The 23,628-nt window shown below is 44.6% G+C and overlaps 5 protein-coding genes across 10 annotated transcripts; 3 read left to right on the forward strand and 2 right to left on the reverse strand.

Annotated features, from left to right (window-relative positions):
- Positions 1-236: 236 nt before the first annotated feature.
- leng9 (leukocyte receptor cluster (LRC) member 9) lies at positions 237-4,633 on the reverse strand. 3 transcript variants are annotated; one of them, XM_037272849.1, is made up of 9 exons: positions 4,606-4,633; positions 4,440-4,508; positions 4,249-4,358; positions 3,453-3,570; positions 3,215-3,342; positions 2,805-3,131; positions 2,509-2,737; positions 2,038-2,128; positions 237-1,926 (listed from the first exon to the last, which is right to left on the reverse strand). In XM_037272849.1, exons 3-9 carry the CDS (start codon positions 4,349-4,351, stop codon positions 1,294-1,296), a joined length of 1,629 nt encoding a protein of 542 aa, XP_037128744.1. In that variant the 5' UTR covers positions 4,352-4,358; positions 4,440-4,508; positions 4,606-4,633; the 3' UTR covers positions 237-1,293. The 3 variants fall into 3 exon arrangements, with proteins under 3 accessions (XP_037128744.1, XP_037128742.1, XP_037128743.1); XM_037272847.1 differs by lacking the exon at positions 4,440-4,508 and having other exon boundaries at positions 4,606-4,624; XM_037272848.1 differs by lacking the exon at positions 4,606-4,633 and having other exon boundaries at positions 4,440-4,579.
- A 231-nt stretch (positions 4,634-4,864) lies between these two features.
- flcn (folliculin) lies at positions 4,865-9,202 on the forward strand. Of its 2 annotated transcripts, none has more exons than XM_037272850.1 (12): positions 4,865-5,080; positions 5,208-5,411; positions 5,591-5,749; positions 5,865-6,086; positions 6,160-6,326; positions 6,507-6,598; positions 6,790-6,929; positions 7,014-7,127; positions 7,870-7,993; positions 8,067-8,189; positions 8,539-8,641; positions 8,726-9,202. In XM_037272850.1, the coding sequence occupies exons 2-12, from the start codon at positions 5,208-5,210 to the stop codon at positions 8,931-8,933; spliced, it is 1,656 nt and encodes a 551-aa protein (XP_037128745.1). In that variant the 5' UTR covers positions 4,865-5,080; the 3' UTR covers positions 8,934-9,202. The 2 variants fall into 2 exon arrangements, with proteins under 2 accessions (XP_037128745.1, XP_037128746.1); XM_037272851.1 differs by having other exon boundaries at positions 5,591-5,737.
- Positions 9,203-11,027: 1,825 nt separating this feature from the next.
- On the forward strand, positions 11,028-15,374 carry zgc:174888 (uncharacterized protein LOC558116 homolog). The gene is made up of 5 exons (XM_037273044.1): positions 11,028-11,583; positions 12,766-12,866; positions 13,205-13,276; positions 13,380-13,526; positions 13,620-15,374. The coding sequence occupies exons 1-5, from the start codon at positions 11,571-11,573 to the stop codon at positions 13,977-13,979; spliced, it is 693 nt and encodes a 230-aa protein (XP_037128939.1). The 5' UTR covers positions 11,028-11,570; the 3' UTR covers positions 13,980-15,374.
- An 863-nt stretch (positions 15,375-16,237) lies between these two features.
- grwd1 (glutamate-rich WD repeat containing 1) lies at positions 16,238-19,658 on the forward strand. Its single transcript, XM_037273040.1, has 7 exons — positions 16,238-16,519; positions 17,094-17,211; positions 17,766-17,931; positions 18,018-18,228; positions 18,359-18,504; positions 18,582-18,773; positions 18,846-19,658. The coding sequence occupies exons 1-7, from the start codon at positions 16,285-16,287 to the stop codon at positions 19,152-19,154; spliced, it is 1,377 nt and encodes a 458-aa protein (XP_037128935.1). The 5' UTR covers positions 16,238-16,284; the 3' UTR covers positions 19,155-19,658.
- A 144-nt stretch (positions 19,659-19,802) lies between these two features.
- Positions 19,803-22,349, reverse strand: cdc42ep5 (CDC42 effector protein (Rho GTPase binding) 5). Of its 3 annotated transcripts, none has more exons than XM_037273041.1 (2): positions 22,195-22,349; positions 19,803-21,568 (listed from the first exon to the last, which is right to left on the reverse strand). In XM_037273041.1, exon 2 carries the CDS (start codon positions 21,564-21,566, stop codon positions 20,721-20,723), a length of 846 nt encoding a protein of 281 aa, XP_037128936.1. In that variant the 5' UTR covers positions 21,567-21,568; positions 22,195-22,349; the 3' UTR covers positions 19,803-20,720. The 3 variants fall into 3 exon arrangements, with proteins under 3 accessions (XP_037128936.1, XP_037128937.1, XP_037128938.1); XM_037273042.1 differs by having other exon boundaries at positions 19,803-21,571; positions 22,195-22,344; XM_037273043.1 differs by having other exon boundaries at positions 19,803-21,593; positions 22,195-22,338.
- Positions 22,350-23,628: the final 1,279 nt, after the last annotated feature.

Raw genomic sequence — 23,628 nt, forward strand, 5'->3', positions numbered from 1 at the left:
GCAAGTGAGCCAGTGAGGGAGCAAACAGTAGCGAGCAAGTGAGCATGCCCACTGACTCATATGGAGCCCATGTAGTGTGTGTGTGTGTGTGTGTGTGTGTGTGTGTGTGTGTGTGCGTGTGTGTCTCCAAGAGGAAGACGATGAAGACAGAAAATGGCGTTACGCATGTAAGAGGCTGCTCGACCAAGACGCAACGCAATTCAGGCCATCACGTCAAATACTCGACACTTCAAGACTTTGACGATATATTGATTTTAATTCACTTCCCCCCAGCCAAAAAGAGAGAATAACTTCACCTGTGGAACACATTCAATATTCATTTGAAAACAGATTGTATAAATAAATGCTGGAATCATGAATACATGCAATTTGGCAAAGTCGTTGAGGTACAGTCAAGTAAAGGCAATCTCTTTGCCTCGTAAAGAATTTATGAGACGCACATAAACATTTATGGCAGGTGTATATTTTGTGTCAATAAAGTGCGTTGATTGTACAGTAAGCAGTGAAATATTCGTGAGAGGCACTATTAGAAGGGGGAAAAATGGATATTAAATGAAAACTCACTATGCCTAGCGTGATCTCCCTTAGTCACTTGCAGTTTTTTTTTTTTTTTTTTTTTTTTTAATCGATATTTTGGAAATAATTTTTTTCCTAGTTTTTATGTATCAACTTAAAATATTAATTTGACACCCAATAAAAGTATTCCCTCATCTTGCTCACCCAAGCTCAAGTGCTGTTGAACAAACTGTAGTTTATATGCAGCTGTCCTGCAGCCAAGCACATTTTATTCCCTTAATTAAATCTTTTTTTTTTTTTTTTTTTTTAAAAACACGTTTTAAAAATTAAAACTTGTTCAAATCTAACACCCAAAAACCAGCTCAATCATGATCACTAAATTCTGGTACCCGGCGATATAAAAGTTGAAAACATTCTAAGGCGCACATTGAAAGACTCATGAGTGAGCTCATGAGAGCCAATAAAATGGCTGCTAATATGAGTCTGCCTTGACGATGATAATAATACACACTTATGAGAGGTATTCATTTCACAATATGGTTATTGTTATGAGTGCAGTAGTGCACTGAGCCGTTTCTAATATTTTGCCGCCCCATATCAGAATGATGCCGTGAAGCTCTTTCGTTGAATAATTAACTCACCAAAACTGTGCGTGACTATCCTTCTAAATGAAGACTTAATGATACACTTTCAGTATGGAATCTCATTGCGTTGTTTGGATGTCCCTAATGAAGAGTCCAGAGTGCAAGGTTGAAGTAATCCCAAATGAACTATCGATTATCGAAGAGTCACAGTGCATACGGTCTCATAAAAACCGCCGGCATCTGACCCGCCGATGACGCAAAGGTGCAAGGAGTTGATAGGCAAACGGCCAAAATGTAAACCTTTGCCCACCTTCAGGTCGCCCGCGCCGTCAAAGATGCGCTCGCCCTCCGTGTCCCTCGCCTTGGCCAGGGTGAGATGGTAGCGCGGGTTGTAGGAGTTCCTGTGGAGCAGGCCCTCGTTCCTGTAGGCTTCCTGCAGGCCGCCGTTGAGCTGCTGGAGCTGAATCTGAGGCTGCGGGCTCAGGTACAGCACCCTGCCGTTGAAATGCTTCAACTTGACGGGAAAGCTCACCGCCACCGGGGGGTTGCGATCCAAGTGGGCAAAGCGGCGGAGGATCTCAACGGCGGCCTCCACTTGGGCCGGGCTCTGCAGCACCAGCAGACACAGGGTGACGTGCAGCATGGACGAGGTTTGCCAGTGAGGGGCGGACGACGGCAAGAGTGTGACGATCTCTTCCCGAAGTAGCTGGAAAGAAGCGAGGATGGCGGGAGTGTTGGCCCTGAACGTGATGAAGTGGGTGGGTTGTTTTTTGGGGGGACGGCGACCGCGGTTCTCTTCCCTCTGCTCGAGAGGCGTAGGGAGATTCTGGGGGCATAAAAACAGAAAACAATCGAATGTGTTCGAGTGGACAACACACCTGGCAATCAATAGGGGCGCGCCATCTATGAAAGCAAAGTGATACAAGGAGATACCTACCAAATTGTTCTGGCCTTCAAAACTTTCTTCCCATTCATTTATGTCTCCGTCTATTAAGCTCTGTCCATTTTTGTCAGCCGAGGCCTTCGCGCTACAAAGCAAAACAGAACACGAACAAGATAACTCAAGAGAGCCTCTCGGGATGTGTAAGGCTTGACGATTCAGAGCAAGGCGCTCATTACATAACACGGAGCTCGACCTCGTACGTGTTTCTCCTCATGCTGCTTATGGAGGCTGTGCTTGAAAACTTCGGGATTTGCAAATAATTTTAGGAGGTCCAATCTTTTCGACGCGCCATACCCCCCAAAAACATTTTTTTCAAAAACAAATACGATTTACCTTGTTGTGTCACAAAGGTAAACAAATCATTGAGTGATTGGAACTTGGCACTCTTTGCAAAAGAACTTTGGATGAATAAAAGGGAGCCTGATGTGATTTGCAATCTATTTTCAGTGAGGACGAAAAGCAGACCTGTTTGGGGCCTCCTCCGCAAGGCTGGCTGACGCCTGACCGGCTGGTGCTGACTCAGCGCTCTGAGCGTTCATCTCATTGTGCTTGTCGTCCTCCAGATGTGTGTTCTCAGCGTGAGCACGCTCCATTCTCTGACCGACAGCGGCAGGTGGCTGCTCTCTTGTTGTTTCACCATCATCCAAAGTTACTCCCGCTTGTTGCTCTTGGTCGTCAGACTGTGTTTCTTCTCCTAAAAAAAAAAAAAGGTCAGTGTGCTAACTCTGTAAGCGTAGCAGTGCAGGGTCCTCGTTACTTACCTTCTACTTCCTCCTGCCCTCCAAAGGGGGGAGCCAGAGATTGACCGGTGGAGCCAAACACCCTGTCGGTCCTGCTGTGGCGGTCCCAGACGCGGTGCCCTCTATAGGTGAAGTACTGGATCCTGTGTCTGGGGAGAGCAAGCTCGGTGGCGTAGTCGCAGTCACAAGGGCTGGTGTCCCAGTTGAAGTCACAGAAAGGGCGCTCCACCACCCCCAGGAAGCGGTCCACGTAGCCCACTACGAATTGGGACGCGTCTACCGAGGAGTCCCAGAGGATGCGAGAGATGACGTCGTCGGCCGTCCGCATGCGAGGCTTTTTGTTGACGTCTGAGGGCCGGGCGACAAGGTACCGTGATGGTGTTTAGGTTGAGAGAAAAGCAACATACCACGATGCATCAAATAAAAATGACCTTTTCCCTCATTTTCTTTTGATTTTGCTGTTTTGTTCCTATTGGGTTTCTTCTTCTTTTGTTTCTCTTCATCAAGTTTGTTCTCCTGGCCAGGAAGAATCGCGTCAGCAATAGCAACTGCTGAGTCACTATAAAGGAGATGAAGAAAATTAAGATACCACAGTTTGGCACTCCCTTTACCTCATATCCACGCCTATCTACACGCAAGCAACAAAATTACAATTGAAAAAAAACTTACACGGAGCTGCTGGTTACTTCACAGATCAGCTGGCTTGACCTGTGAGACATACGACATCTGACACCAAAGCGACACTTTCCCTCCAGGAAGTACGGGCACACGTCGACTCCTTTCTCATCTGTCGGAGACGTACAGGGAGAGACAGCGGAGAGGTCAAGAGACGTGTCAGTATTTCTGCGCTGTATTGATTCTCTCATAGGGGAATAAAAGAACACAAAATAGTCAGATAAACAGACACAAACACAGAGTGACACTCGTGTTACATCAGCATGAGTTTCTTGATTCATGGAAAAGGTGGTTGTGATTCATCTGTCTGTCTTGCCGTCACAAAACACATTTGCTCAAATATTTGTCATAGATAAAATTCTGTTAAAAAAAACAAATAGGGGAATTTAATATGAAAGCATGTTGTCCAGACCAACATGTGACATCATACTTGCTACCATAAAAAACATTAGTAGCAAAAAACAACAACCCACAAACACTTTGTTACTGTACTTGAGTAGATTTTGTAGATATTTGTACTGTGCTTAAATACTTTCTTTTCTAATGAATTATTTATTTCTTACATGTTGTTTTGCTTTTCTTTCACTTAAATAAGTGAAGCCATTTAGTGACCTGGTCTTTTTTTCTGTTGTGACAGGTTATGGAAAAAAATTATGTATATAAATAAAATTAATTTTTAATGTTTGTCCCTAAGTTCATTTCAGAGTTAGTTATTCTACTTAACTACAGCATGTAAGTACTTTTGCCACCTCTGAAGAATACCCCGTAAATGAAACCTGTTATTACTTACCTCTCTTGTCATCTGGGTTTGCTGGACTTTCTGATTCGCTTGTGTCTATTGGGACAGCAACATTCTTTGCGCTTGAGAGAGCCTCTGTACATTCTGACGCCATGCCGTTCCTTAAAAAAAGTAGTAAAATGCCTAGTCGCAGTTTAACTTTTCGAGTTGTTTGACAGTATCCTAAACTGAAACTGACCCACCCAAAGGCGAACTATCAGCATCGGAACAGGGGCTAACGCGGAAGTGGCCGGAAACAAGTTGAGGCTATACTGTAATAAATAAGTCATAAAAATACACCATAATATTTTTTTAATAGTATCGAAAGCGTTAAAGGGCATAAAATAATGTTTTCGCTGCATTATAAACCTTTTCGTATCAACTTTGCTTGAATTCACCCATGACCTGAAGTTTGTCATACCGTGGAGAATTGTGGGTAATGTAGTGTGCATTTGTTTCCGTTTAAAAGATGCGTCGTAAACGTGGTGGAATAACTAATATAGCACACCAGTAGTACTAGTAGTAGTTTTCGTTCAAAATTATATAATATGGTTCTGTAGAATTAATTGCAATTGAAGAAAAATAAAAGTGAAAACCGCAATGTGTCGTCTGAGCTCGAGCGCGTGACTCTGTCACTCACATGACGTCTTGCTAGCGCTAGCAAAACAATGCGGAGGTAAACACAATAGAAGCTAGGCTGTGCTGCAGGCAAAAAGAGACTTATTTCTGGTTTCATTTCTTGAAAATGCTGCTTATTATGCGATGTATTTCCGGAACACGCCGAGTAATGAATACATTTCTATAAAATAGCAAGCTGTCTTCACTGAACTTCCCTACTTCGAAGGTGAGTCAAGCTGTCATATTGTGGTAACAACCCTGTCATACCCCAATGCTAATTTTATTTTTTAATATAACTCTACTGAAACAATTTAACAAGTTTATTTTCTAATTCGAACTTTCTCTCCGTTCAGATGAACGCACTGGTGGCTCTCTGTCATTTCTGTGAGCTCCATGGACCGAGAACGCTGTTCTGCACCGAGGCTTTGCACCCCCCGTCCCCATCGCCTTCCTCCCAGGCAGGCGTTGCAGTGCCCGGGGACAGAGATGTTGACCGGGACGGTGAAGGACTCACAATGAGGGCTAACAGTTCAGCGCAGAGGGGAGAAATGTGTGAGGTGAGTTCAATCGAGGTTTAAGCTCACGGTGAAATCAGTTTCCTCTGCTAAATTTGAGTGATGTTGCTTTCATGGTTGACTCATTTCATACGCATTTCACCCAAAGTCAGCTGGCACGGTCTGTCACGAAACAACATGAGCTGTTCAGTCATGTGTTCCTCTTTTCCGTTGCCTCGCAGGGGTGTCGCTCCCTCCCTGCATCCCACCCAGGCTTCATGAGCATTGACGACGAGACGGGCATCCGCTTTGTGAGCCACCAGCATCCCAGGGAGCCGCAGCTCTTTAGCGTCGTGCGTCAGGCTTGCGTGCGCAGCCTCAGCTGTGAGGTAACTGGTGACGTATGTCTACTTGTAACCTCCATGTATGTGTGAGTCACACATCTTACACACCACTACGTCACACCTTCACCTCTGCGTGTCCTCATGCCTCCCCATGCATTTTTTTTTTCACAAGGTGTGCCCCGGTCGCGAAGGGCCAATTTTCTTTGGGGACGAGCAACACGGTTTTGTGTTCTCGCACACATTCTTCATCAAGGATAGTCTCGCCAGAGGCTTCCAGCGCTGGTACAGTATTGTCATGGTGGCCATGGACAGGATCTACCTCATTAACTCCTGGCCTTTTCTGTTACGCCACCTTCGACTGACCATTCAGAGTCTGCAAAGCACCGCCCTGAAGGTTTGCCAACTGCAAGCATTGTAATTCCAAACACAACCTTATGACCTCACTGTTATTTTTGCTACTCCCTCAGGTGTTTGACAATGAGCAAGGCATTTGCCCGCAGCGCGCAGTGAGGATGAACAGTGTGTTCTCGCCCGCGGTGTTCCCGCACCAGAGGAGCGGGAACGCCGCCCGCTCACTCACGTCTCTCACGCAGCATCCCAATCTCTGGGCCAGCCTGCACTCCTCTTTCAGCTGGTCAGTCAGTCGTGCACATGCAAGATCAAAATTTTCTGTTTAATGTATTTGTATTAATTCATTCCCCACAGTCTATTTGCTTAATTTGATAGGATTTGTCTTAGCTTCTCTGTCATAATTATTTGTGGATGATACATTCTGCTGATTAATCTTTAAATTTGTGCATTTCCTCCTTTCCAGGCTGCTGAAGGCCTGCGGTAGTCGTCTGACGGAAAAGCTGCTAGAAGGAGCCCCGACTGAAGACACGCTTGTGCTCATCGAGAGACAGACGGGTGACTAAAGCCAAGGAATTGGTGTTTTGCAATTAGTCATGACGCAGATTTTCGTAACCATCCTAGATGAGCATCTAAACACGGAAAACCATTTTAGCACGTATTCATTATCCTTCAGATCAAGTTGAAGGTTTATTACTAAAGCCAATTCAGCGCACTAATAAAATCTCCATTTTATCTGCTTCACCAAGAACAAGAGGAAGAAATGAGCTGCTGGGAAGGAGCCGAAGGAGGCGTTTCCAAGCCACAAGCGCAGCAACTAGACGGCCAAGCGGCTCATGACGATGAGTCGCCCGGCCCCAGGTTTAAGTCGCTGAGGCATCTGAGACAGGTGAAGATGAATTCAGAAAGCGCCATCACATGACTCGGCTGTGAGCTTCTGTGAGTCACGGTATGCTGTGCGTCGTCCACACAGGCGCTTGGAGCGGCTGAGTTCCGGCAGGTGGCGTGGCATGTGCTCATGGGAAATCAGGTCATATGGAGAGGCGCCGAGCCCAGGCTCATCCAGTCTGCTTTCGCTGTACTCAAGGTACGCCTGGGTGCATCTTGAGCAATCACTTCCACTGTACCGATTATTTCTGTGGGAATTGATGCCGGGAAAATGGACCCCAAAAAATGCAGAGGGAGGTAACTGAGGTTGGTCAGAACATTTTATTAAAGCCATCAATTAACCCACGAAGATAATGACTGGGAGATCACAAGACAGCATTTGTTATGATTGTTGGTTTTAATACCCGCCTGTTGGTTTAATTATTATTATCGAACGACTGTTCCGCACCCTGATGTGCTCCTTCCGCGCCTCAACTTGTGTTGCTGACGTGCTGCGAGAAACAAGCCAAAGCACGCAGCTGTTATCAGCTCACAGTGCTTTTTTTCCTTTTTTTTTTTAAAAGTGAAGCACAAGCAACAACTTTGACTTCACAAACATTGGAAATGAAGTTAAATGAATCTGCACCTGTGCTTTCCCGTCTGATTTTTTGGGGGTTATTGAGATTAGGATAAAGTCACTTCCAGTATGTCCGCCCTGACTCACATGACTTTCCGGGTAATCTCTATGACCTATTATGAGTGGTGCTGGCCCATTGGGCGCTTTTGATATGAGTAGACGTTTACCAATTCACATCTATGTTTTTCCTCCCCTGGAAATTTTTTGGGCGGTTTCTTGAGAAGAGAGGAGTTTTATGAATGGAATTTATAGTGAGCTGTCTCGTAAAGGCGTCAGTCAAAACAAAGCATTATTTTTATTGTCTATGTCTGTTTACTTCCATCAGACGCTGCTTCCGGTGGGCTGCGTGCGTTCAGTTCCCTACAGCACTCACTACGAAGAGGCCTACAAGTGCAACTTCCTGGGGCTGAGTCCAGATGTGGCCATTCCAGCCCACGTCATCTCTTCAGGTAAAACACAACCACGGGAGGGCCAGCAGAGGGAAGCCCAGCAAACTAAAAGTCTTCCTTGTGTTTCCTGTAGAATTTTCAGTTCTGGTGGACGTCATCTCAGACACATGCTGCCAAAGCCCACTGACAGAAGATAATATCTGCTCGCTTTATCAGTTTATTATGAGCAGCGCCAACACACAGCCCACAGACAGAGGTGAGCATACTGTGTCGTGACACTAATCGCAACGACGACTTCCACATTTAGCTTAGCAATGCACAGACTAGCATTGTAATTGTCTTCATGCCCGTTTATGGAATACTGATGAAAATACTGATAAAAATGAAGTACCACAAAATAATGAGTAAACATAGCAAAAACTGTGCGCATGCCGGGGGCCAACGCCCCTTTGACCCAACGCAATTAGCAATTACTTCCTCTGAATATGACAGATAAAAAAATATAAAAATCAAAATCATCCTTGTCCTACTCAACATAAAAAAACAGATTCCAAAGACCGCCATGTGATTATTCATTATTTAATAATTATTTGTTTCTCATCCAGGCCCCACGTTACTCAACAAACTGGAGGTGGCACTGTCCAACGAGAACCTGTCTGTGGACGTGGTGTCTCACTGCCTGCTGTGTTTGAAGGAGGAATGGATGAAGTAAGACACCCCAAATTCTTTTGACTCAGGTTCACACGTGTCATCCCTCAACACATAACGACGTGTTCTCACTCCTCCTTCCAGCAAGGTCAAAGTGCTCTTTAAGTTCTCCAAAGTGGACGGGCGAAGCCGGGAGGACACCCAGAAGGTTCTGGCTCTGCTCGGCACCACGGGGCCCGGCGAAGAGGACAACGTGAGGCTGCTCAAATTCTGGATGACGGGACTCAGCAAAACCTACAAGAGCCATCTCATGAGCGCCGTCCGGGGAGGGGAGAGGAGCCCCAGCCAGTGACAAAGATCGAAAGACTCAAAGACGTTTTGTTCTGGAGAAAGGAAAGTGAAAGCAAGAACCCTTTCATGCCCTCAACTAATTGCCTCGCTTTCCTGGAATTGAATGAAGATATGCGCTGGTTTCCCCCCGAATCAACAAGCATTACCTATTATGATTTTTCAACTGAAATCAGACTTGTGTATTTTTCTATTAAAATTGTACTAATACTTCCACTTTAATTTATTACAAAACGAATGTTTATTGCTTTGGGAATAAAATGATTGACTTGACATGAATGGTTTCAATTCATCCATTTTCTTCAGCGCTTATCCAAATTAGGGACAGGTATAAGATGCAGTCTATCCCAGATTTGAACCTTAACTGTGAAGCAGAGGTGCCGACCACGAACCCATCCTGCTAGCTGACTTGGATGACGTTGTTGTTTTTGTTCCACAATTGGTGCCCTCTTGTGGCAAAGAAGGGCTGTTGTGAAATTGAGCAGGAATGTTGCTCCCACGCATTTTTTTTTTTTTTTTGGGAGGGTTTGAGTTCACCACAAATCAAAATTGATTTAAGCAGACGCTCTGTCTGGTTCTACTTCAACTGCTGTGGAGAGCACATTGCTTGCATGTTCGCAACTTCCAGCTAAGTCACCCCCAGCAGTCATGGTCCTAATGAGCCACATCTTGGACCACATTTTTTAAATAATATTTACAGCATTTGCTGACGTGCACATTTTGTCAATAAAAATAAGTCAAAACATATGGTTGATGAAATTACAAACAAAGGCGCGAGGGGTAGGTACCTGTGCAAATTGCGTGTCTCGTGTAAACTCCAAAATGTGAACGCTCTCGTGAAGAAAAATGAATCTGTTTCTGTTTAACAAGGTCCATAAGAAAAAGCAGGGTCACGATTTGCGCTGGTCCCGCTAATCACTTGCATATTTACTCCAAAAATATGCATGTGTGGATCCAACAGGAAAAAGGGTCGTCATGATTTAGCTGCAGCGTAGGCTGTAAAGTCGCAATGTAACGATTCCTTCGAGAGTCTTTCTTATTTCTTATTTTCTTCGGAAGGCGCTTACTTTTAGTGCAATAATGTGGGGAAAACATGTTTTGTTACATGAAAATTCAGGCGTCATAACTTGAGGGAACTTGAGCTTGTTGATGAGATGTTATCTACTGTTAAGACTACTTGGCAGTTGGCACCCGGTTTGCATATCTAATAAGCTTTCTGGCAAGTACTTCTGAGCATTTCTTCCATATCCTGGATATCTAGTTTATGGTCCATGTACTGATCTGCTCTTTGTCTTTGCTAATAAAATAAGTGAGGCAAAATGGTGCACTACTTGACATCTGCATGCCATTAGCTAGCAAAAAAGCTAAGGCTACTAAAGAACATGTACCTTAAGATGCATCGTAAATAAATGCTCAAACTACCATCAGACGTTTCTGGATGCTAGCTGGAACCACTCACTGCCATTGGTGACCATACGGAGATTGTATAGGAGGTTTTGGTCCAAGCTTAGCCATTGCACCCAATTCAGTTTTGACTCATTCACTGCCATTGACGTCAAAGATTTTAACATGGCTGGCAGTGAATGAGTTAAGTGTTTAAGGTTATACTCGTAGGCCAAAAGTGTTAAGATGCTATAGTTGATTAGTTTTCCCTACTTGTCCTAGTCGTCATCTGAATGCCCACAGGATTTTCAATGCGTGTCACCTTATTGAAAACACTCGAAAGGAGTCACATGATGGCTTGCAAGTTTGGGCAGTGTTGCAACAGCTTTCTTTTGGATAAATATCCCGATTTGAATCCTTGGATCATGTGAGGATGATGAAGCAGGCGGACGTTGCGCACACACGGGCCCCGCTGGGATAAAAATGCTCAGAGGTGTCAGAATGGCGTGGGGCGGGGAAGGGGGGGGGGGGGGGTCCAAATGAAAACCATACGATCCAACAGCATGACTAAGCCTCACAAGAGAAGGAGGAGGAGGAGGAGGAGAAGAATGGGGGGGTCAGGGAATGTGGGGAGCAGGGGGAGGGGGCCGGGTCAGTCAATAGTGAGGTAAAACGTGTGCTCGGTGGGAGGGGCGGCCACTTAAAGGGAGCAGACGAGCAGCCCCAGCGTAGCACTTTCACTTTGAGCTGTCTGACGGAGGAGACACAGCAGCAGAGGAGAGGAAGGCCACAGGCGCAGGAGGCCACTGCCTCATCCATTAGCCACTTTCCAAAAGGCTTGGGGAGGGGGGAGCGGATTCAAATTAGGCTGCTCGGGGAAGCTTCTAGGTCAGCAGGGGGAAAGGAGGGCAAGTGAAATTGCAATTTCAACAAAAGCTCTGCAGTGGGGGAAATCCAAAGTGAACGAGAAGGGATGGCGTGAGAGGATCCATGCTGGAAAGTACCAAAGCAAGGAATACTATATAGGGGGTGTCAGCGGGACGGCGCTGAAGAGGAAGGAAGGAGCAGCACGCAGCACGCACTCGGTGTCAAAGACCCTGCCACAAGGCACGGCGGACGAGGAAAGTTTGCCTTTCACTGACTGACACGGAAAGGCCCGTCTAGCTGTCTGTGTGCGTATTGGGGTGGTGGGGGGCATGTGAGGGTTTGCTGTCAACCAGAGAAATGGAGAAGTGTCCATTTTCAGAAAGATAAAAGGATGTCACTGCCAGGTGAGCACTTTTACATGTTTATGGAACGAAACAGTGTGCTTGTAGCTTTCTGGGAAATCATGGATGACAGTTTCATGCTGCAGAAGAAGGCGATGTTTTTCACATTGATGAAACGGAATGAAACAGGTTTTGTTATTGTGATTCTTTTTTTCGCAGTATTGCTATTGAGATTTTTTTTTTACCGCTGACAACTTCACATATGCATGCTGACTTTAAAGGGAATTAGCTGTGTTCCCTCCCACAACAGCGCAAACGTCCATTTCCATCCTTGCGTAGATTTAAACTGCATTTTGCACCAGACTTGAGCTGGATACAAAAATAAAGTCCAAATGGTTAACTTTGGAGATGAATTAAAATTGAATAAAGCATTATATTACTTCCTCTAACCTCTGCTCACCCGTGCAGCCAAACTTAGTCACTGGCGTGAAGCTAGCCAAACACCAACTGTAGGAAACTTTACTTTCAGTTTAACTTGATTGATGCTTATTGGAATAATCTAAAGTAATTTGCATACTTATTACCTTTTTATTGCACTTTTAAATGTTTATGGGATGTAGTGATGTAGCTAGCTCTATTTGAGTATTGATTTTCTGACCACTTTTTACCTTAATTCTCCTCTGGGGATTATTATAGGGTTCTTTTATTTTATCTTTAAAATTCAACCACTGCAAAGCTCTTGATTGACGGATGGATGGAGATTTTTGGGTGTTATCAGGCGGAAGAAAACAGGGGAAGCTTTTAAGTGGAGAATTGTGAATCAGACCATTCATGACACTACAGATTCAGAGGAGCAAGTTATTCCCCATCTATGACCTAATCTCTTTTTTATGCTGTTGTCGGCTCCAAGGCTGATTCATGGTGATAGTGTTGCCTAAACTCCACTGGTTTCTGTCATTCAAAAGTTGTCAGTCTAATCTGAAAGAAAAACACATACAAGTTAGATATGCATTTAGTTTCTGATTGGCTGTTTTTCCTCAGGCGCGGTGGTTTCTTACGACTCAAATTTGAGACACAAGATGGCTGATTTTGAATTGCATTTCGGAGCCTGTAATTTTTTTTATATATCTAAGACAGCGTGTGAGTACTTTTGATGCCTGTGGTTATTCAGCTGAAAAAAGGTGACAAACCACAAAAAGTTTCCAGGCAGTTTTCTGAGTCTGGTTTTCATTTGTGCTTTTACAGTTTTGCTCTTGCTATCACTCTTGACTGTCCAATGTGGTGGATGTGACTGGGAGGTGGTGAAGAACGTTAAGACAGCTATTGACGCGAACCCGACCGGATTTGTAAGTTGAAAGGTTTTTATTTGTTTTAAAAATATGAATTTTGGAAAAGACTACTAAATCAACAATAAGCATTGCATCAGAACATTTAATAAAGCGCAAAACAAAATGATCTCTGGTAGCAAAATCTTTCACCATAACTTATGAAATCAAGTTGTCATTGTTTGGCTTAACTACGCTAAAGTACTGATGTCATCCCAACGAAGCAAAGCAATTGATCAGCTTCATCCCGTGATGTAATCACTTGACAAAGCCTCCTGAAAATAACAACATTGTGCAGCTCCACCAAAGTGATGACTGCAGCTGATGCATTTCCCATTTCTCTTTTCCTCTCTTTTCAGCGGACCGTGTTTCCCAAAGATTACTATGTGTTGCACCATTACACAAAAAGCATGTTGTGTGACACTGATCCGGTGAGTTACTAGAAGGTGACTCAAATGGAGCACTTCCTGCGGCTTTGTGGCATATTTTTGCACACCAAACACTAACTTGTGATGGTGGCGGTTTCCCCTGCAGTGTTGTGTATTCCCCGCTGCAATCGTCCTCCTAGAATCTTGGAATGTACTTTTGAGGAACCTCTGGGATGAGCATCTAAATCACTCTTTGATCTTCGACCTAAGGCAGACACTGGATATCATCATCAAAAAGAATAAAAACACAGAGGTAAGATTTGTTTTAGCTTGCTCTCAGCTCAGTCTCCTTTTCTAGATTTTTCTCACACTACTCTAAATGTACGCCTGTGTTTTCCTGCTGTAGAAGTTGCGGGACGAGATGGACCCGTCCCAGTTTTCGCCGCTCCACTCCTCTCCGGAGGAGCTCCTCAAGCTCACGTCGGAGTTGTTCACCCAATGGCTGGAGGTGGGATGCTCTCCCTCCATGGAAATCTGCGAGCCCCCCACTTTGTTGCCTTCGGCCGAGAAAAAGGAGTACAGTCCGTCCAGGGTCCGACTCCTGACCACCCGAGCCATCCGCAGCAGCAAGGAGGAGGCCGAGCTGGCCCGCTTGAGAGACGTTACCCCGCCACCGTCCGGTCGCGGTCCCGCCTCGCTGTCCGTGCATCCCGCCTCGGCGTGGAGCCTCCTCCTGTTCAGACTCTACCGGTGGTTGTTGCCATAGGAACTTAAAAGGATCTTAATTTTTTCAGACGATGCACACAAAATGCAAGACATTTCCTGGCACTGAATGATTGTTCCCTTTCTATTTGTGTTGTGAGGCAGTATGCTGACGTTACCATATGAAGTGACATGCGCAGGTTGCATTATTTTGAACGTCCAAAGTTTTTTTTTTTGCTACATTCACTGCCACGACCTTCCCGTACCCGGCCCTTCAGTGGGAACGTAATCCACCTCTTATACCGCAAGCATGACGTCACACATTACAGAAACTGCTAATACCGTATAAAACTGCAAGTACAGTTCTGTTCAGAATCAGTATTTATCTAACACATGACAAAAACATGAAATATGGAATAAAATACATTATATTCACTGGAGATGCTGATTATCAAATATTCATGTGTACAGATTGCTACGTCCAAGTTTTGCGAGTCAAAGTTGGCTGCAACAGGTTTTCCTCCTCCCAACCAAACAGAGGATGGAAAACACAGAATTTGAAATCCAACTGATTGTAGAAAAAGTCCAGTTGACTAATATAATTTAAGTTACATGGGCCAGCACTACTGATTCCAAAGGCCCTGGGCAGATTGGCTTGACATGGCAACAAGTGGATGAAGAAATCTGATTGGACAAAAAAAAACAAACATCCAGCATACACATGGAGTACAAAAATGGGACAAATGTTAGTATTTAGTTTGTAAATGTATGCTAGTGCTTCTTTATGCCACCAGAGAAGGCCATGCCGGCCCCTGGTGCCAACACACCTTACCTATAAGCATAGTCCAATACTCGCCTTCCTAGGTAGAACATGCCGCTAAGCTCCAGCTAGCTAAACTCTTTGTGCTAACAAGAGATACATGCTGACCAAGCCAATGCACAATAAGCCTTCACGTGTGTCTGATGTGGAATCTGTCACATTTGTTTACAATTACTGTTTTCGTAACTGTAAGATATGACGCCTATAGACTTTTAGTTTTGTATAAAAAATGTGAATTAAAGCCATTTAGATATATTTGTGTAGTGATTTTTCAGGACGAGGCACGCCAAAGTATAATGCACCTTCAGAAAGCCATGTACTAGCTAGTCCACGTACTTTCGGAGGCGCCACTGTCCTCTCCTTGTTCATTGTTCAGTCTGTAAACAGGCCTGCAGGAAAACTCCCCATCCAGAATGGGCTTGAAGTTACTGTGGCCTGTATTAGTGATTCATTGGGTTTGTTTGTTTAATCCCATATTGAAAATGTTTGTTAATGATTTGACATGCCAGGCTCCAGGACACAAAGTCCACCTCTATTCATGCCGAAAAAAAAGGCCTTACAAGACAGAAATGGTCTCACAGCTCTTTTTTTGTAACTCTGGGGAAGAGAAATAAAACTGCCAAAAAATAATAACCAAAACCAGGAGAATGTGTTGTGGATGAAACTTTTGTAAGTGTCAGGATCTGCACGTGAAAGGAACTTGCAGCTGCAGTTTAAACGCTGGTACTTGCCCCTGCTTGTACACACCCACACGTGTTATGTGCACCCTTGTCCTAACAAGACCCCTCCTTGTTGTTTCGCAAGCCTTACAATGCAGAGGCATGTTGCCGTGGACACTGTGGGAGCTAACTTTTCATTGATTTGTTTTGTATTTTAGCCAAGCACGGATCGGTCACAGTCAGACATATATTACAACATCAGAGTGACCTTTGAGACGGGAAGTTAAACTTTTGAGGGATGAAGATCTCTTGGGGGTTGTCCAGAGTCCGGCCAGGAGGCAATTGTTTTTGGGGCGGCCTGGGAGATATTGCGCAGAAGAAGTGATCTTCTTATTATTGTATTTCTTTCACACACACACAAAACAAACAAAACTGTGCTTCTACCAGGGGCAGCTTCGGGATTATTTTCTCTCCCAGGGATAAAGGGGTGCCTGGCGGATACATTGGGAGGACTGAGAAAATAATTTCCAAATACATCTACTTTAGATTCTAAAGTTTAGAATATCAAACAAAATGCTAGAGGTGCATAACTGGGGCTACACAGGTTTTTGACGGGCGATAGCTCCTCTAGCCAAAAGTGTTATTTAACACTGAACGACATTTCCGGGACATAAATTAGCATTTTTCCGGCCGCAAGTCATTTTTGCATTTTTAGGGAGCAGCTGACTTCCCGTAAATGTGGAGTGGGAGACAAGAAAGTGGGAGTGGAACCAGAAAGGAGGGGCCAGTAGCGAGAGGAGGGGTGCGGAGTTAACACACGTGACCGGAAATCCGCCTTCTTCTTCTTCTTCTCTTTTTTTGTCTTCTTCTTCTTGTTTGTCAGCATCAATATGTCCGCCTCCAACGAAGACACGTTTGCCGAGGAAGCAGATGACATGGAAGCGCAGGAGCAAGACGACGCCGCCAGCGACGACGACGACGAGGGAGTTGACATGGAGGGGGACGAAGAGGAGGAAGGAGACGGCGACAAGAAGGTGTACGTGCCCGGAATCGAGCCTCTTAAACCGGGAGAGCAGCTGCAGATGGACCTGACGGCATATCGCATGTACCACGAGTGTCAAACAGGCGAGTGGGGAGGCAAACTAAGTGAAGGGAATGTTGCTATGTTGTTTTTGTGTGTGCAGAATAACGCGTGAATGTTCTGCATTCACTCACTACTTAACTAAATTCGGGATATTCAGGTGACATTTCAAGTGAACCCTAAAATGCACTTTATAGGTGAACTTAACTTGACGTTCTCCAAATATTGAAAGGCACCACGTCCAGCTGTTGTTTTTGTCTAACTAGAAGTTTCCAGGGATGTCCAGTTTTTTGTCCACTAATGCATCAGTTGTTTGGTGTCTTGATCACATGATGTCAAAATGTAAACAGCACGACAACTGTTGAAATGCAATTGAACCGGGAAATGATGTGATCGATTATTGTCTCAAAAAGATGTTGTGAATCTTTGCCACTTTTACCCCACCATATTTATTTTGTCCGAAAAAGTTCACAGGTCTCAACTGATTTAAAAGAATTCTGTTCCACCTCATTCAGGACATATTTTCTTGCATTGTGCAAAATTTACACATTTTCCATGAAAAGAAATCCCACTAAATTGAGGTTTCCAATTGTTGTGCATTCCATCCACTACGCGCAGGCGCGCCATGTTTGAGCTTCGACGTCTTGAGGGACACCGATGGCGACGGCAGGAAGGAGTTCCCTCTGTCCATGTTGCTGTGTGCGGGCACACAGGCTGACACAGCCATGGCCAACAGGTTGGTGTTACCTCATGACATACATTTTAATTGAATCATTTAGGTACAGTTTTTGTTCATTTATCTTTTTTTGAAGCAGTAAAAAAAACACAAACAACGAGAACACTTAGGTCTGCTACTCTACTGTAGTGTCATGTTGATCATTTCAATGCGGTGCTTTACTGCTGCAAAATGATGTCATAGTCCGAAAATTTCTGCACCGTATGTTTTGCATCTGTCAAAGCTCTTGCTAACTCTCAATCGATGCAGCTCTCCGTATTTCATCTCTAGGCAATAACCTTTAGGCTAATTTACGAAGTGGTTTGTTTTATATCCCCAAGTTTTGCTTTCCACATCTGACACGAAAGCGCCTCAAGCACAGATGGAAACAATAACTGATTTTAACGATGGGTTCATTCCACAAGCTGTCCGAGTAAATCACTTCAGCAAGAAAGCCTCTGCGCTCTTGTTTATTGTTTTTGTCGTCAGTCTTGTGCTCGTTGTCTCTGCTCAAAGCAACAGCAAGAGAAAGAAAAAAAATCACGCCATGGTTTTTTTTTTTACTTCTCCTGCAGACTGCTGGTCTTGCGCATGCACAACCTGCACGGAACAGAAAAAGAGAAGGAGCAGGAGGAGGAAAGCAGTGATGAAGACAGCGATGAGGAAGAGGATGATGAAAGTAAAAAGCCGCAGCTGGAACTGGCCATGATGCCTCATTTCGGAGGCATTAACAGAGTTAGAGTATGTTGACATTTTGCATGCATTTGATGCTCGACTATTTCCTGCTCCAGGAAGTTCTAATTGTGTTTTTCTGATTTTATTTTCAGGTGACCCGGCGCGGCGACCAGGCACTGGCCGCCGTCTGGTCCGAGAAGGGACAGGTGGAAATATTTGATCTGCGACCTCAGCTGGAGGCCGTCCACAGTTCTGCAGCCATGGCGACGTTCATGAAGCAGCAGAAGGAAGCCGTGGCGCTCTTCAGCTTCTCGGGTCACATGACTGAGGGCTTTGCCATTGACTGGTCGCCCATGGTTCCCGGTAGGTGACACCTACTTTGAGTTTTGTCACTAACAGTGGTGCATTAAATTACCTTCTGTCACTGTCTTATTTATTTTTTTATTTGTATAACAAAAAAAACAAAACAAGCATCCCGTGTTTGGCCTCGCAGGTCGTCTGGTCAGTGGCGACTGCAAGAAGAACATTCATGTGTGGGAGCCACAGGAGGGCGGAGCCTCGTGGCGTGTCGACCAGCGGCCTTTCAGCTCGCACAGCAAGTCCGTCGAGGACCTGCAGTGGTCGCCGACTGAAGCTACCGTACGTTTTCCTCCAACCAGTAAACCTCTCGTTTGTTTAAAAAAATATATATATATTATTATTGTCGTCTGGTCCAGGTTTTTGCGTCGTGCTCAGTGGACCAGTCCATCCGTGTTTGGGATATCCGAGCGCCGCCCAACTCCATGCTGTCAGCCGACCAAGCCCACGAGTCAGACATCAACGTCATCAGCTGGAACCGTTCCGAACCGTTCCTCCTCTCGGGGGGTGACGACGGGCTTCTCAAAGTGTGGGACCTGCGGCAGTTTAAGGTAACGCTTTCACTCTGCCGATGTCGTCGTCATCACGACGGACGGCTCACCTGATCTCCTCGGTCTGTACAGACTGGGCGGCCGGTGGCCAATTTCAAGCAGCACTGCGGACCCATCACCTCGGTGGAGTGGAGCCCGGTCGACTCGAGCGTGTTCGCCGCGTCCGGGGCGGACGACGTTATCAGCCAGTGGGATCTGTCGGTGGAATCGTGCGATGCGGGTGCCAGGGTGGAGGGATTGAAGGACCTCCCCCCGCAGCTGCTCTTCCAGCACCAGGGCCAGTCGGAGATCAAGGAGGTCCACTGGCACCCGCAGATCCCCGGCGTTATGGTCTCCACCGCGCTGTCGGGATTCAACGTGTTCAGGACGATATCCGTGTAGCATGACGAGTACATGCTTTGTGTGAAAATGAGAATTTTCAATTGACCTTACCCAGGAGGAACGTCTCGAGACCTCCGATGATGTCACTCGTGCGTCTTTAGCTTTCTCCAGAGACAACTGGAAGTAAACCTCGACATGTATCAGCTTTTCCACGCAACCTTTGTTCTGTATAATATAGATGCTGCGTGTTTTATTTTACTATTATGTGCTCAAAATAAAATAACAACTAATCGATTATCGACTATTTTAGTAAGTATTCATTTTGAGTTGTTTAACTTGAAATTGTCCAAATTATCTCACTTTAGCCTCTCAGCTTTAATTATTCTGTTTTACATAGCCCTACATGAAAGCAAGACTGCGTTTAATACATTTGCAAACATCTGCTTTTACTTGGAAAAACAATGACCCGTCCAATTTCAGAAAAGTACATCGGCAATCTCTTTCGTGTGCCAATGTTTTTATTTTTAATCAATAAACAATACCAAATTTCAATTAATTCTGTAATAAATGTGTTATTACATAATAAAATTAATTCAATTAATTGATAAAACAACCAATTCTAAAAATATTTGATAGCACAGATTTGATAACGACGCTCTTCCTGTAATTGATGAAGACGGAACAAACGGAGAACAAAGCTTCCACTTCAAATCCCAAATAGTTTTGTTTTATTGTTTCACTGTAAACCACAAGACATGAAATGCCAGCAAGTTCAATGGATAAACGCTCAAGTCTCTCCGTTTTACAGCATAATGAGGGGGAGATAAAAACCACTCAATACTTGATTGTCTCAGCATTTGTCCCATTTTTTTTCCAGCCCAAAGAGGAAAAAGGTTTTGGTAGTGAATGAAAACATGCACACATAATAAAAAAAAATAAAAAAAAGAACGCTGCAATTAGATCTGATCCAGCGAAAGTCACATTGTCATGACATGGAATGTTACACGTTCACAAAATCTGCTCCAACGACGCTCCAAAAGAATGACACGGGGACATAAACATGCAATGGCGGAAAACAAAAATATGTAGGGAACTCGTACTAAAATATCTGATCAAGTTTAAGGCACTTAAAAACACGCATGGCACATTTGGGAAAATATGAATAAAGTTGAAATTAAAAGGCCTCCTGGTGAATGGGAGGGGGGGGGAAAAGTGCTACAATTTTTCACTGTAGAAAAACAAATGCTGCTCGTAATAAAACGGGCGCATCTGTTACGCTAAAAAAGTATTTTTCCAGCAGAGCAACATCGTCTTCACACTGAACAGCTTTCAGGAAAAAAGTTAAACCAAGTTTTGAATCCATCGGTTTGACGCTTTGTAATGTAATTTAAAACAGACAATTCACAAAATGTTGGGGAATATTTGGCTTTGGCGTGGAACTTGGAAGTGAACCTAAAATGCTCTCAACCCTTTCCAGCTGATCTGAATTTGACCTCTAAACTTTCAAATACACATGTTGAGCATTTCGCCACGTTTTGTCAAGATTATAGTGCATTTTAGGTTCGTTCTGAAATTCTACCCGACAGCCCAAAATGGCGAATAATACACAGTTGGTAGGAGACGGACCTATAGTCCGATCTCATCATCAAACTCATCTTCGAAGGTATAGCCCCGCCCTACTTCCTCTTCTTCTGAGTCAGTCTCTGAGTGGCTGCTGCCGACCCTCCTTCGGTCCAGCGCGCTCACTCCTTCGTAGTCGGAGCTATGAGACGAAGCCGGGCTGGGAGGCAGATCTTTGTGGGCGGCGAATTCCCTTCCGACCCTCTCGCCCGTCGTCGGACTCTCCGTCAGGTCCTCCTCCTGGAAGTCGAACCCTTGACCCTCTTCCTCCTCGGACGCCTGGCGGATGATTTCTTCCCGCTTGTCGCTGAATCTCACCTTGGGTCGCAGCCCCTTCGGTTTGATCCCATCTGGTATTCTGCCGTCGCCCATCTGGTTCTCATCCGGGTTCTTCCCGTTAAGCTCGTTGTGCCTGTTTACGACACACTTTGTTTCCACCGGGGACGTAACGCTTTTGGGGCTGAGGACGTCGTCTTTGTTGGAGTCCAGTCCCAAACCATCCATCACCCCGAGTACGTCTCCCAGCATGGAAGGGCCCAGATCGAGATCCAAATCCAAGGTGAACGATGACACCGATTCAGAGTACTGAAGCTCATCATCATCATGGAGGTTTCCCGGAGGCTCTTGATACACATCGTTGTGGTGTACAGAGGCCGGGCAGTCTACGGACGAAGACCCCGGGCTTCCCGGGTCGGAGCTGGGTGGGCTTGGTCCCAGCGTGGACAGGAAGGAGGTGTCCCCGAAGGCATCTCCCCCCCTGCCGATGTGCATGGTGTGGCGGAAGTCACCCAGAGGGGCTGAGATCATGGTGGGGTCCAAGCGGGAGGCCCGTGTAGATTTATGTAGCGGCATGGCTGCTAGAAAGATTGGACGTTAGTCCTGACACATTCCATTTCAAGCACTAAAAAAATGGACGCGTTGCAGAAAACACTCTTGATGAGAACGCAAACGGTGTTGTGCAATAGTGGGCGGACAATAAGCATTTTGCCACTTTGACGGAGGCCGTGCTGAGGCTTGTACATGAACAGACTCGACGCATATTTTTGTCAGCCCTCGGGGGTTGCATGTGAATGAAAAGACGTCCACAGTAGTTTTTGCAGTTGCAAGCTTGACAGATAGATAGATAGATAGATAGATAGATAGATAGATAGATAGATAGATAGATAGATAGATAGATAGATAGATAGATAGATACTTTATGCATCCCCGTGAGGGCAGTTAAATATCAACTTTGCCAAATACAAGTAAATCATTAACTTACTTTTCAAAAGAAGGGAACCATGGCATAACGCGCGTTAACCCTTCCAACGTATTCCAATTTAAATAAGAATTAGAGATTGATAATAAAATCGTCACAATATCGCTGCTGTATTAACTTTAAGCTAACAGCCGCAACGCGACTCGCCAATAAACATGCCACTCGCGCGCCACACACGTACACGTGAAGTTTTTTTTCTTTCTTTTTCATAAAATAACTTACTTAAAAAGGATAATATTCTGCTGTTTGCTTCACCCTCTCTCGTCCGTATATCCGACTTTCTTTTACATCTGGATATTTGTTTCCCCCCTCTTGACTTTCGAACGTCTTTTCCCTTCGTTCTTCTTTTCCCTCGCCGTCGTTTTTTCTTCTTCCAAAGGGATGGGCGCTAGCCGAGGAAGTGACGCGACGTGGGGAGTTAGAATACACATTTTTACCCCCCAAATCTTTCACAGCTACCACTGCAAGTAACGTTTTACTTTCTGTTCGATCATTTAAAAAACAGGTTAGTATTTGTGCCGAACGGTGTCACGTTATTACTTGTATTGTGCCCTTTGGTTAGTACAGTAGTCTCATAGTGGTTATTGCGGAATCAAATCCAGCAAGTGGATAGTTATCAAATGTATTTCCCAAATAGGATAATAATCGTCATAAACTTATTAAGCAGTGAGTATTTGGCGGGGGTCTTTTTCTCAGTGGCTTTCTTTGCTCTGGAATGAGAAAGGGGTTGGTCTTGACAGCACAGATGGTTTATGTGGTTTTGACTCAAAATAAACTGAAAGTCACCACATTCCAAAAAAAAAAAAAAAAACCTGAACCAATTCAACATCTTGACGGAAAGTGTTTTTGGACAATGAGATGACAGAGGGGAAAAGCTGCATCAGACCTTGGCTGCACACACGCACAGTGACGGTGAGAGTTAGTTTTGGGTCTTCTTGAGGGAATTGGGGGATAATGAGTAAATGAATGCAAGATGTACCTCTAAAGTGGCAGGAAAGCCATAAACCCTGCTATGAATTCAATGCAACTGTGTTAACTTGCTAACTTTAAGGTCAAGGTGTAATTATGACCCCAACTATTAGAAAAAAAACACCAGGTCAATACAACATACTTGTTTTGGAATCAGTTTGACTGTATGATAAGCGCTACTAGACTGACTGCCCATATATAAACTATAAATATCCATCCAGATAATGACAACATTCAGGATACTGTATGTACCAAACCACCACCTATTGACATTTTCCATCTACTTTCTAGGTCATTTCATGGTGGGTGAGATGGAGCCTATCCCTATCGACAACTGGCGGAATACAACGTACAGCCACACTATTCACAATATATAATTTTATTTTATTTTGAAATCTCTTGGGATTCTGAAAAATGTGAGGTATTTGAGTATGAAATCACTGCAATTATTGTGTTGTTACAACAATCCAGTCAAGGAAGTCTGCCGTCATTTAACATATAGTCAGTTTGAAAGGTGCCACTTAGTTGGCTGGGAAAATAGTTAACATATCATCAGTCATATATCATTAAAATATTGGGTGAAAAAAATGGAACTTTAGGTCAACATTCTTTCACAACACTTCTTCTTACACCGCATCTTCTTACTGTAATAAATTGAATCATTGAATTGGAAATGGCATCAAATGC

This window comes from Syngnathus acus, chromosome 16 (genome assembly GCF_901709675.1).
Source record: "Syngnathus acus chromosome 16, fSynAcu1.2, whole genome shotgun sequence".
In the NCBI taxonomy this organism is placed as follows: Eukaryota; Metazoa; Chordata; class Actinopteri; order Syngnathiformes; family Syngnathidae; genus Syngnathus; species Syngnathus acus.

Excerpts from the sequence above, each read along its gene's own strand:
- leng9 (XM_037272849.1), bottom strand. The coding sequence starts at position 4,351 with ATGGCGTCAGAATGTACAGAGGCTCTCTCAAGCGCAAAGAATGTTGCT. Across the intron at positions 3,571-4,248 it reads AAACCCAGATGACAAGAGAG|ATGAGAAAGGAGTCGACGTG; the intron begins GTAAGTAATAAC and ends CGTCTCCGACAG. Across the intron at positions 2,129-2,508 it reads GCGGAGGAGGCCCCAAACAG|CGCGAAGGCCTCGGCTGACA; the intron begins GTCTGCTTTTCG and ends TTTGCTTTGTAG.
- flcn (XM_037272850.1), top strand. The coding sequence starts at position 5,208 with ATGAACGCACTGGTGGCTCTCTGTCATTTCTGTGAGCTCCATGGACCG. Across the intron at positions 7,994-8,066 it reads AGCCCACGTCATCTCTTCAG|AATTTTCAGTTCTGGTGGAC; the intron begins GTAAAACACAAC and ends TGTTTCCTGTAG. Across the intron at positions 8,190-8,538 it reads CACACAGCCCACAGACAGAG|GCCCCACGTTACTCAACAAA; the intron begins GTGAGCATACTG and ends TTTCTCATCCAG.
- zgc:174888 (XM_037273044.1), top strand. Across the intron at positions 12,867-13,204 it reads ACGCGAACCCGACCGGATTT|CGGACCGTGTTTCCCAAAGA; the intron begins GTAAGTTGAAAG and ends CTCTCTTTTCAG. Across the intron at positions 13,277-13,379 it reads TGTTGTGTGACACTGATCCG|TGTTGTGTATTCCCCGCTGC; the intron begins GTGAGTTACTAG and ends TTTCCCCTGCAG.
- grwd1 (XM_037273040.1), top strand. The coding sequence starts at position 16,285 with ATGTCCGCCTCCAACGAAGACACGTTTGCCGAGGAAGCAGATGACATG. Across the intron at positions 18,229-18,358 it reads CTGGTCGCCCATGGTTCCCG|GTCGTCTGGTCAGTGGCGAC; the intron begins GTAGGTGACACC and ends TTGGCCTCGCAG. Across the intron at positions 18,774-18,845 it reads GGGACCTGCGGCAGTTTAAG|ACTGGGCGGCCGGTGGCCAA; the intron begins GTAACGCTTTCA and ends CGGTCTGTACAG.
- cdc42ep5 (XM_037273041.1), bottom strand. The coding sequence starts at position 21,566 with ATGCCGCTACATAAATCTACACGGGCCTCCCGCTTGGACCCCACCATG.